The 12,475-nt window shown below is 51.0% G+C and overlaps 1 protein-coding gene across 9 annotated transcripts in view; it reads left to right on the forward strand.

Annotated features, from left to right (window-relative positions):
- The first annotated feature begins 211 nt into the window (after positions 1-211).
- Positions 212-12,475, forward strand: part of ZNF618 (zinc finger protein 618) — a 43,383-nt gene continuing 31,119 nt past the window's right edge. For all 9 annotated transcript variants that reach the window (XM_072985096.2, XM_072985099.2, XM_072985097.2 and 6 more), the window contains exon 1: positions 212-744. In XM_072985096.2, coding sequence (XP_072841197.2) covers positions 478-744 — 267 coding nt within the window. In that variant the 5' untranslated portion in view covers positions 212-477. The remainder of the gene's footprint in view (positions 745-12,475) is intronic.

A 12,475-nucleotide genomic window follows, 5' to 3' on the forward strand; every position in this document is an offset into this window, starting at 1 on the left:
CGCTTGGAAGGGGAAGGAAAGGTGGATCGGGGACCCGTTCCAGAAAGACACCCCCCTTTTTTCCTTTCGTCTCCCGGGGGTGGGTCGGGTTCTCCTCGCGAGTCGGCCCAGGCCCATCGCCTTTCGGGGAGCCTTGGAAGGGCGCCTTGGCACAGGAGGGGGCGCGGGGGGGGGAAGAAGCCCGGCGTGGCGGGTGCGGTGGGTAGGTGGGCGTCCTCGGGGCCGGGCGGAGAGAGGAAGAGGAGGCGGAGGAAGAAGGCTTCCTGGGCCCGCCTCGCTCCCCTCCCCTCCGTCGCCAGTGATGGTGATGGCGGCGCGCTCTGCCGCTGCTGGGACTGCGGCGGGCGCCTCTCCTCCTGCGCCTTCCCCGGGGTGGCGGCGGCGGTGGCGCGGCAGGCAGGGCGCAAAGGAGCCAGACCGCGATCCAGAGGCCTGGGGGTGGTAGTGGCAGGGGGGTGGGGTGGGGGCAAGCGGCCCATGCCCTCCCGGGCGGCGGCGGCGGCGGCGGGGGAGGCCGAGCCGCCCACCCGCGCCCCGTCGGGGCCAGGCAGCAGGAGGGAGGCGGCCCCGGTGGCGGGCGCTCCGCATTGTGCGCCGCGCCGCATCGGCAGCCAGGGCGGCGAGGATCGGGCGGCGATCGGGGCCAGGCCGGTCCGGGAGGGGGCCCCCGAGGCGATCCCCATGAAGGAGCCCGGAGGGGAGGGCGAGGGAGCCCCCGCCGAGGACCCACCAGCCCCGGCGCAGGTAAGCTGGCGGGGGCGCATCGCGCGTAATGGAACCCCGTCTTGCGTTTTGGGGATGCGTAAAAGGGACCCCTGCTCTCCAAGGCGGCCCCGATCTCCCCCCTTTCCTCTGCCCTTCCCGGGCTTGGGGATGCGTAAAAGGGACCCCTGCTCTCCAGAGTGGCCCCGATCCCCCCTTCCTCTGATTTTCCCGGGGGGGGGGGTCGGGCGGCACAAAAGAGGTCCCCCATGTTGGCCGAGGCGCTCGTCCCTGCCTCCCCAAAACCGAGCGCTCGGCCCCGGGGCCAGGATCCTGACCCCCCTCGGCCGCCTCGAGACCCTTCTTTCCGGGCATCGGTGCCTTCCTTTCCCCGCAGGGTCTGTCCGTGCGCCCCAGGTCCCCCCCCCCCGTTTCGCTTCCTCGATTTTTTTTTCTCCTGATTATATTATTTTCAGTACAAATGTTAGTTTTTTTCCCCCTTCTCCCCCCCTCTATGAAAAGAACGCCACCTAGAGGAGACTATTTCTGAAATAGGGGAAAAAAATAAATTAAAATTGAAGGTGGAAAAAAAAATCTTTTTTTCTCTCCCCTCCTATTTTTTATTTTCGAAGTTTCCATCTTGGGGAGATTTGCAGGAGTTCCCAAAAAATTTAAAAAAAATCTCCCCGTGGAATTTGATTTAAACCAATTAAGCCCGACGGAGCGCCTTTTATTTACTGGCAGCGAAATTGCTTTTTTTCCAGCGAGAAGGCTTTTTTAATATGCAAATGAAATCAAACTTGAATTTGAATGAAATCGAGGCGTTTTCCCCTGTGGGGGCGGCCAAAAAAACCACACACTAAAACACTGTTCCGTGTGGGCGCCGAAATGTTTGCAGAAATGAGAGGAAAAGGCTGACAAATTTCCAAGAAATCACCAGTTTGGAAGGTGGAAGAATTGTTGCAAAGCAATTAGCAATTGTACTTATGGCGAATTTGAAGCAATTTTCAAAGTTAGGCAGCTCTTGACTATTTTTTTTGGGAAATAGCAATTAAAAGTTTTATGTAAAGGGTTTTTTGTGTGTTTTTTTTTAAACCATGTGTTATAGGAAATTGCTTCTGGACACACCCCAGTTTTCGGTTGGGGGGGCCGGGTGACGCAGGGTTTTGTACAAATCTGATTTGAAACAACCCTGTTTTTAATCCTGAGCCAATCCTGAAATGTCAGTGAGGGTTAAGTTAAGAGTACAGGGAAGGCTTTTGTTTCTGAAATGCTATATAATTTTTGAAGCTTTTTGCCCTTGGCACAATTAATTCTAACATTTAATCTTTAGCCCTTCAGCCACTGTGGCTCAGAAGGCGAACATTTTGTGATTGTTTTGCTTGAAACAACTATAGATATTATCTCTTACAAGTTATGTGTAGCAGTATCTGTATAATACAAATATACATTGTTGCCTTAATTATGTATGCAAACTGCTGCTAGTTGGAAAAATTGCAAATGTGAAGTTGGAGTTTTTTTTTTAAAAAATTGCAAAATTAAACTATGGTTTCCTAGGATTTTTTTAAAAAAACCTCTTGTCCCCATTAAATGCTGAATATCTTGGAAACAGTGTATTACTTATTTGCTTTTGGGGAAAAAAATCTGGTTTATTTGAGTTATTTACATTTGTTTGTAACAAAATTGCCTTTTGAGTTTTTGGTCCTTGCTGGTACAGTATGTGTGGTTTTTTTCTGTTTTGCATTTTTTTAAAAAAAGGTGTTGGTTGTGTCTTAATTTGGAAGTTTTTAACTTAAAAAATCTGGGAAAAGAGGCATGCAGCTTTTCTGTCTGAGACAGACGGGGAGAGAAAAGGATCTGGTCAATCCCGAATTTGAAAGGAAAAAACAGAAAGAGCAAATCTTGCAGTCTCCACTTTAAAATGGGAACAAAATATCAAGATGGCCGACTTCACAGCTACAGCAGGGAATTTGAAAAGGGCATTTCTGTGTTAGAACAGAACAGTTTTCTGTAGCTTTCCCTTATCCAAGAACCTCAATTCAAGCCAGTATTCTTTTTTTTAAAAAAAATTTTAGAAGTTCATCTGCACAATTTTTTAAGAAAAAAAAATTAAAGAAAAAAAATCAGAATTTTGGAAGGAAAAATTCCTGGAAAAGTTGATGGTTTGTTAATTTTGCTTAATTGTCCTCTGATTTGGAATTGAATATTTAATTGAAAATTCTTGATTTCAGTGGGAAGTGTGGGGGGGGTGCAATTAAAGATTTCATCTCCAACCAATCCAATGTTCCCTTTTCTCCTCCCCCCTCCTCCTCCTCCTCCCCCCCCCCCAGCATGGGAGGGGGAAACGTATGGAAGGTTCTGGAACAACAAGCAAACAAGCAATTTTCAGAAACACTCTGACGGATTTAAATTTTTGCAGTAGTTAGGGGAAAAAATCCATCTGGCTGACTTTCTGGAGGGGAAGAAAAGGACGGAGCTTTTTTGAGAATATATATATATATATTTCAGGGGTGGGAGTCCAATGTGTGAAACGGAGATAAACAAGGTTGGAATTCTGATCCGTGTCCCCCCCCCTTTCTTTCTTTTTTTTTGCAACAGGTTTTTGACATGAGCCAGGCCCTAGTGCTGAGTTAATTTTGAAACTATATGGAAAGCAGCTTTCAGATTTCCAATTAAAAATAAATATAGTCATGTGATCACCTCGCTTGCCTGCCTCTCCCTCTCGACCCCCCCCCCCCTTCTTGTCTTTTAAGAGAAGATCTGCTGGAAAAACAGGATGGGAGGGGAGACTGGATCAGCCCCCGGGGTGGTGGTGGTAATAAACCAGGAACAATTCCATTTTTGATCCGGAACAGGAGATCCCTTTTACTCTGGCAGTGAGGAGGTGCTGCCATGATGGATTGAACATGAAGTCTTGGATATTTTACACTTTGATTGTGCGGGGGGGGGAATCCGAAGATGGGGGAATGATGGTGTTCCAGCCCCCGTTAGTCCTCCTATCCAAGAGCACTCCTCGAAGGGGTAGGGTTTTTTTTGTGTGTGTGTTGTTGTTGTTTTGTAATTATAAGGAAATAGTTACTGAGGCACTGCAGTGCCTTTTCCTTCTCATGCCTAGTTTCCAGTGCAGAGAGAAGCAGGAAATACATAAGGACTAGAGCCTTGGCTACAGGGGTTATTTACACTCCATTTTAGCAGCAGCAAGACCTTGGACCATACTCTTCCCCCCCCTTATGACAAAAGGGGGTAACGGCAGGATGTAAATCAATTATAGATAAATGTTGCTTTCTTCTCCTCGATTGTGGCCCTCGATGTTTTAAGGGCAGGATTTGTGCATGTTTTCACCTCCGAGGTCAGATTTATTTTGGCCTTTTCCTTTCCAAGGCTTAGGGGGTCAGTTGGAACAGCTTTGCATCCAACGTGGCGTCTGCCGCTCACCCAGTGGCTTTAGGGAAGCCGTGCGTCTGTGAGGTTGCTGACGCCCGATTCGCATGTGTACAGAGTTCTGACGGGTGCAGAAATACCAACAGTGGCCTACCTTGCAGGGGCGTCGTAGCAGCAAGAGATGTCAGAGGCTTTGAGCGTCCTCAAGGGCCAATTTTATAGCAGTTCCCTTACCAGTTCTGTCCTCGTCGTTATAAATAATGCTACCATCTCACGTAATATTTGTAAGGACAATTATTAAATGCAAAAGGGCCACACGGCCCTTACTAGTAATCACGCTGTTCGTATTGTTTGAGGCAGCTCCTGTTGTAAGTTGGCCGTCACGACTGGTGTCGTTTTCCCGAAACAGTTCCAGTCAATGGGGCTTCCATTTTCTTGCCTTCGACTTTACCCGGCGTGCCTCAGGCTGCCCGTTTTGTCTTCACAGCGGCCCTTCGAGGGTGACCAGAGAAGGGGGAAGGAGAGCGCCCGGAGGTCCTGATCCTCATGTAAGCTGGGGAAAGGAACCCACCTTTCGTGTGGCCATCCTGCGCCCCTCTCTCCTGGCACTCTCTCACCAGGGAGCCCAAGGACCTCCTCGGGCAGCGGGCAGCCACCCTCGGCCGATGGTTTGGCGGGCCACGTTTTTGGGTCTTCCTCTTCTTCACGCTGTGGACAGATCTGTGGCCTGGACTCTTGATTGGCGTGGTGGCCTTCCTGTTCTGGCTGTTGTTCTGCAGGAATCGAGGCCACCAACTGCCCCCTCCTTTGGGCCGTTTGAGGTTCCCATCCGGGCCCCTGGTTCGAGGAAATGAACCCCTTGGCGCACCACAGGAAGTCCTCCTCCGTGTGCACTTTGCTGGACGACATTGTGTGATTGTGATCCTCGTGTGCATCCACCTCCTCTCACCAACGTGTGGGGTTGACTTTAGAGGAAATGGCCTCGTAGGCCAACCCTAACTTCTATACATCACGCTGCACGACACTGCTGCTACGCCGTAAAGGTTCGAACGCCATCGGATTTGAATCATGCAAATGGGTCCTTTCATAGTGAAATAGTGGAGACTCTTTTCTTCCTCTCAGGTGGGCAGAAATTATTTCAAAACTGAGGAGTAGAATTTTTTTTTTAATTTACCCATTTATGGGAGTCTACCCATAAGCAAATTCAGTCCACGGGACTTATTCCCTGACAAGGGGATATTAAAATTACAACCGGGGGGGGGGGGCTATTGCTTGTTGGTGACTTAAGATCCACATGCGTATTATATTTGATTTTCACTGCTTCTGGTTTTTAACTGTGGTGGGTACATATTTCTTTTACCTGGAGAAACTAGGAAGCTTGAAGTTCCTTTGTACACAACGGGAGAGAGATGATTCCAGCCTAAAGTCTGTCCGCCTCGGTCTTTTTTTCAAAGAAGCCGCCACCATAAATCCTCACCTTTCCAGGTATAGGGATGAGTTTGTGAGCAAATGGTCTCTCTCGGTGTTGATAGGCGATCACCTGGAGTGGAATAGTTTTTTTAAAAAAAACTTGCTTGGGACCCTAGTTCTTGAATAGTTCACAGGTACGGAACGAATCGCACGCCTACCTACGCAGCCCTCGAAAATCGGTTCGAAGGGCGTCGTAGTCCACGAAAAGTCCGCACCTCCGCGACCCCCATGCAAGATCGAGAAGGGTCCGCGTCCCATTTTCCTACTCTCTGCCGAAACCGTTGGTTGAATTTTTCACGGTGTGGCTCCTGCATTCAGCCGCGTGGCCTGAACTTTTCAACCGGTGGGAAAAAGTCCGAAAACTTTTTTCAGTTCCACGGCTGGAAGAGATGTCTTGGGCTGTTTTTGCTGAAGTAGGAAGGGTGTGAGCCTTAGACACATATTATGTGTCTCTGGGAGGTAGGCCTGGGGAATCCCGTTCCGGGGGGGGGCTGAGGTTTGCAGGAGGTGGCCACAAACCGAGGTACGGTCCGCCTCTAGCGCATCTCCGGACAAGGAAAAAACCTTCGTCATAATTGACCACAGCTCCGACTACTGCACCGCAGCCCTCGAGAAACGGGTGGCACTTTTTATCAGCGTTGATTAATATGCCTTACGAGTTCTACTGGAGGTCTACTCTAATTGAGACTAAAATTAGCTCACCTGCCTGGAATCCTGGAGGGATCTCTTGACATCCTAAAGCTGGTTAACGTGTAAACGGTTTTACACGAGGCTGCAATATTTCAGCAGCTGCTCTGTTTGAAGAATCATGTTTTCGGGAACATAACTGCGGGGGGGAAAAGCCCATTTTCCGCCCCCCAAAAAGAAAGGTGTCCCATTTGCAACAAAACCCACCAAGAGTCCTGTGGGACCTCCTGATTTTCATTTGGTAGAACGACTGGAGGCCACATCTTCTGATGCCCATAGAGCAGGCTTTAGGCTGCGAAAGTGTTTGTCAGATGCAAGTTTTTTAAACTCCGGTTGCTCTGGGACGCTTCGTTGCTCTGTCTAATTAATTAAAATCGCCTTTAAACATAACCTGGTGAGCAAGAAGTTGAGGAGCAAGCTCGTGGGGTCCGTCAGCGCGTTGAGTCTCAAAGGACGCAGCAGCAGGCGTGATCTGCGATGGTCAGTAGACCAAGGTTTCAGAAGAAATTGACCAACCCGGTTCTCCCCCTTGGTATCGCCCTCCAGAAGGACAGGTGGGCAGATGATGAGCCGGTGGCCCATCCTTGTCTGTGTAGTGTAGAGCTTGGCTTGCTTGCAGGAGCTTGCCATGCCAGGAGCCCCTGTTCCAGATTTACCTCCTCTGTGCCCTTGAGGGCCACCACCGGACGGTGGTTCAGCTGGTTAGCCTTTCAACCTGCGCTGGCGTTGTTGGTACTTAAGTTGATCTAGCAGGTCTCTGCTTTTTGAACTTGCTGGGAACGGCCGTTTTGAAACGGGACGCTGCTTTTGGGCCGGTTGAAGGGGAAGAGCAACTGAGAATCAACGTATCCCCACGCAGTTGGGACTCGGGCGGTAGGAGGATTGCCAGCTGGTCCTTAAAAACCACCCAGCTTGGTTCACTCTGGTGCTTGGGAGCCGTTCCACTGCAGAAAAGACACCGGGGTCTAGGTTTCCGTCACCTAGAAATAAGCACCATTTTAACCCCTCCACCATCATAGCCAGGTTCATGGTTTAAAAGCCCCCTCTCGCTCTCCTCTCATTGAGGAACAGGGCGAGGGGAGGACCGGGGTGGCTTTGCTTGGGGGGAGACCTTCCATGACCTCTTTTGCTGAGCGTTCCAAATTGCTCGTACTTCTTCTTGGGTTTCGCTAGGACTCGGCGTTAGATCTGTTCCTACCTCCATTCAGGCGCGAAGCCTCGTCGCTATCAGGTGGCCCCGGATGGGATCTCGAGCTGGCCCCTCCACGGATGTTCTCCTCCGGTGGATGGAACACGGGGTCAGCTCCAAAGCCCTGCCTAGACTAGACCCACCTTTGTGTTGGGGAAATACAAGAGGAGGGGTCTCTGCTTTGAGGCAGATGGTCTGAGACCCCTTCCGCTTGGAGGACTGTGCATCCGCGGTGCCTCAGACCCTTGCGAATCGGTAAGGTAAAGGTAAAGGTTCCCCTTGACATTGAGTCCAGTCATGTCCGACTCTAGGGCCCGGTGCTCATCCCCGTTTCCAAGCCGTAGAGCCAGCGTTTGTCCGAAGACAGTTTCCGTGATCACGTGGCCGGCGCGACTAGACATGGAACGCCGTGACCTTCCCACCGTGGTGGTCCCTATTTATCTACTCGCATTTTTACATGCTTTCAAACTTTCTGTTCTGTCGTGATCTGCGGGCAGGACCGTCTCCCACCATGGCTGACACCAGGAACCCCACTTTTCGTTTTCCCGACTCCGTGGAGGGCCAGGAGGTGGAGGCCGAAGCAGTGTCGCTGTCCAGATGAGGCCAGACAGAGTCTTGCCCGTGGAGAAAGGGCCAAATCCGGGCTCCCCCCTTGCAAGCTGGGGTGTGTGGGGAGAGGTGGGGGGGTAAGTTCGGTCAGGGGTGGATCCAACACCCCCTGCATCTTTGGGCTAGGAGCGAAGTTTTTTGGGAGAAGCACTTCCATCTTTAATAGCAGGGCCGGGGGTGCTGTGTTTCGACAACTGCTGACCCCTGACTCGTGCAGCGTCTCCAGTGTTGTGTTTTAATTGTCATCGCACTCCGTTTCTGATTATGCAGAGTTGCCCTCCAAAAGTTTGAAATGTGGCCATATCCGTAGAAATTAGCCTTTAAAGAACGTATTTATTTTTTTAAAAAAACCACACACACACATTTTCTCTTTTTCTTCTGGAGGCTAGAAAAGGTAGCCGGACTGTGTGTACACGGAACGATTTTAAAACGTTTTTAGCAATTGTTTTATTTGCTCCCACAGTGTTAACACGTCAATAGCCGATCAGCTGCATCTGGAAGTGTCGCCTTCACACGAACAGGAGTTTTACTGGGAAGGGGAATTTCTGATGATTTGTGTTGCACTCATTATGGGAAGAATAGTCGTTAGGGACGGCTGTCCTTGCTGGCCTCACTTTGGGTCTAAGTTTTTTTTTGTGTGTGTGTGTGCCTTTCTCTAATGGCAGGAGAGAGGAAGGGTGAGCAATTAATTTGCACAAATTGTGAAGAGCGCGCGTGTGGGGCTGTGTAGCATGGAGAGCGGAGGAAGTGAGTGCAGATTCCCTTTTTAGAAATCTCTCCCCCTCTCTCTCTCTGTGAGGACTCTTCTCCAACCAGTCCATCATTTTTAACAATTTGCATCATTCCAGTGATTAATGTCATGGGCAAAAAAAGAAAAATTTAAAAAAAATCTTGTGCTTCTAATTTTAACTCGGGGGGTTGGCTGGGGAAGATGAATCTTGGCTGTCAGAAGTTTGGGAAGACTTAGAAAGTTGTTCCGTCTTGCGAGAATCCGAAGGATTTCGGGTATCGTTTCTCTCAGCCAGCTTTTGGGCAAACCTGTGAGATGGATCGGCAGAATTCTCACCCCTTGGGGAATGGATCCCTCTTCCTGAAGGCTTTCCTTTCCCTCTTGGGACCTTGTTGGCTTCGTTTTTGAGAAACAGAGGCTTGTTATCATCACCATCCTCATCGTGTTGGAGGGCTGTATGTTCAAAACCGGTGCTGTTAGGGGCCTAAAAACGAGATGAATTAAATGCCTGCGACTGGGCCAGGATCATTGCGATGGAAACTATTGGATTTGCTGCACGTTGGTATTGATATTTGCCGTGGCCTATAATCTGGACAAACCAGTGGGGAAAGCCAAGAATAACCCATCGGGGAGAGATTCCCCCTCCCGGTTTGATCCTCTTCATGCCCGGTGGCCATGCTTGGCATGGCAAAGTCTGGGGAGGGGGGCTTCTGCTACGACCAAAATGTCTGCCCGCGATGGGTCTTTGGGAAAGCTGGACGCTCCTGGATACCTGCACCCCGACCAGCAGATGCCTGTTCAGTCTGCGGTCTTCATCTCGGGGCTGTGTTTAACGGCAGACCTCCCGTCCCCCCCCCCACAAGGCCACCAAAAGGTTTGGCCAAAGGCTGGAAAACATTTTTCCACCCTGGGGTGATTCATAATCCTGAGGTCTGTTTGGGGAGCCCGGATGGCTGGGGCTGAAACCAGGGGCACCCCACCATTGGCAGAAGACCCGATTCTGTTCCGTTGGTCTAGATTCCAAGGGGACGGGCGGAGGGCTCTGGCTTTTAGCAACCAGAACGTGGTGACCCCTTTTCTAGAGAAAGGAATGCTCCATGGGAGTGAGGTTGGGGCATTCCATCTGTGTTTTTGCATACACTTGCTGATGATGATGCATACTCCGGTCTTTGCATTTCCACAGTCCCTGCATGCCTGCATATTGTGGCACCCTCGCCAGCCTGCACTGGGAGAATGGGGAGCTTTCAGGAGGGGAAGAGAAATCTGGTGTCCTGCGTGCTGGGGGGGATGACTCTGGCCGGAAGTGGGTCAATAGCCACTGGGGGGGGACTTTGGCCAATGCAGAATGTGACTCAGTTGCCCTGCAAGGACCCCGGGATGGCAGGAAGATGAGGGGGGGCAGAGAGAGGGCCGGACCCCGGACCCCCAGTCAGTGCAGGAAAGACTCCAAAACCAGCTATCCAAAGACACCCCCTCTCTCTTCCCCCCCCCATGCTTCATCGAAGGTCCGGGCCGCCTTTCTCTCGAGGAGGGTGGCCAGGGCTTCACGGGGCTTTTATCGGCCTTAAATGCTGCAGAAAACAGATTGTCTGCCTTTTCCTCATGGCGGCCGGTGAATAGGGGAGATGCTGTGCATTCATTAAGGCAGAAAAGCAACTTTTCCCAAAGGTTAAGTGTTTTTCATTTCAGCGAGCTTAGATTAGAGCTGCTGGCGGGGAAGGGGGGGGAGAGAAACATTGTGCTGGGGGGGTGTAGAAACAGAAAGATGTGAAGAACTTGAGCAGCAGCGGGATGGCTGAGAAATAGGGTCAGGGTTGGCGGGTGGGGGAGTAGAGCAACACAAGGGGAGACAGCGTTGGGGAGCACCGGAGGGGGGGGTTTCCATTGGGGAGCACCGGAGGGGGGGATTTTTTCAGCCTGGCCTCCTTTTCTGTTTTGCATGTGGCTCTACTTTGGAACTCAGTCCTTTTCCCCCTTTCCAAGCTCTCCGACAGGGAAATGGAGGGAGGGGAGGGTTCCTCGAGGTGGCCTTTGGAAGTTTGAGTGGTTGGATAGGGAGAATCCAAAATGTGCACCCGTAGGTTTGCCCGTCTCCCCAATTTTGCACGTGGAACAGCGGCGACCCCCACCTCGCCTGGGCTACGTTGTCGGAGGAAAGATGGGGTCGGAGTCTTGCCTTAGTTGCGTGTCCGTGGAAGCTGGTGGGGGAGGAGGCTTGTTCTTTGGGGAGCCCTAGTCCTCCTCAGAGGACCCTCCAGGATTTTGAGGCTCCCTCTGTGTTTGCACGGTTGCTGGGCTGGCCCATGGTCTGGCCGGTTTTCTCATGCTCTTTGGGGCGACCGCCACGAGTGGCCAGAAGGTGTGTCTGTGTGGCGGTCCAGCAGCGCCCGGGGGAGGCAGGCGTGCAAGAGGGACAGGCTTGGGCGGGCTGTCCGTGGCGCCATCAGAAGTGTGAAAATGACTGTGGAGGCAGGGAGGAAAAGGCCGAAACTCTGTTTCTCTGGGTCCAGTTTTCACGGTAGAAGGCATTGCCAAGAAAACGTGGTCTCTGGGGTCCCTCCAACTCCAGGTAGATAGATGGCGAGGGCGGGGCGCGTGGAATTTCTTAGGAGACGTGGATGAGGCTGGTCTGAGCGCGGGTGGCCCCTCTTGGGGCTGAGCCGGCCTGCCGTGCCCAGAGGTTGTACAGATGTTGCACTTGGGGGGGGGAGAGATGGTCTCCATGTCAAAAACTTGGCTTGGTTTTAGTTGGTCTAAAATCCATCCTGTCGTTCTATTCTCTCTGTCCCCCGCTCTCCCCATTTCGGTGCACGCACTCCGATTTCCACATTTCACAGACCAACGGACAGCGTGGACAAAACACCCTTTCTTGATGTAAAGACAATCCTGCCCCCCGTCTCCCTTTGGCGAGCTGGGTGTTTGTTTATTTTTATACCCACTTGGGAAATTAATCGTGGGATATTTATAGTCTTTATGGTCAGCTGAAGGGAGTTATTTTACTACAAGAATTTCTACAATTTCCATGTTCAGCCTGCTTTCCCTCCCCCCCCCACGTGTTTTCAAAAGACTATCCTAAGTCTTTCTTTAGCCCTATAATTTCTGTTCCATCTTGAGATTTAAAACGTTCTACTTTTTTTTGGATTTTAGCTCTCAGTTAGCTTAGTTTTCTGCCCCTTTCATGTTTTGGAAACTTAATTCCATTCCATGGAATTGAAACACTTGTTCATGACACAGGCAGTCATTTGGACCGTGTATAATTCACAGACCTCCCTGGATTCAGTGCCGACAAAGGTCCGCATAGTCAAAGCTACGGTTTTTCCAGTGGCGATGTATGGAAGCGAGAGGTGGACCATAAAGAAAGCTGGCCGTGGAAGAATTGATGCTTTTGAATTGTGGTGTTGGAGGAGGCTCTTGAGAATCCCCTGGACTGCAAGGAGAACAAACCTATCCGTTCTGAAGGAAATCAACCCTGAGTGCTCACTGGAAGGACAGATCCTGCAGCTGAGGCTCGAAGACTTTGGCCATCTCATGAGAAGAGAAGACTCCCTGGAAAAGACCCTGATGTTGGGAAAGTGTGAAGGCAAGAGGAGAAGGGGATGACGGAGGACAAGATGGATGGACAGGGTCATGGAAGTGACCAACATGAATTTGGTACCAAACTCTGGGAGGCAGTGGAAGACAGGAGGGCCTGGCGTGCTCTGGTCCAT

Source organism: Pogona vitticeps, chromosome ZW-PAR, assembly GCF_051106095.1.
Source record: "Pogona vitticeps strain Pit_001003342236 chromosome ZW-PAR, PviZW2.1, whole genome shotgun sequence".
NCBI lineage: Eukaryota > Metazoa > Chordata > Lepidosauria > Squamata > Agamidae > Pogona > Pogona vitticeps.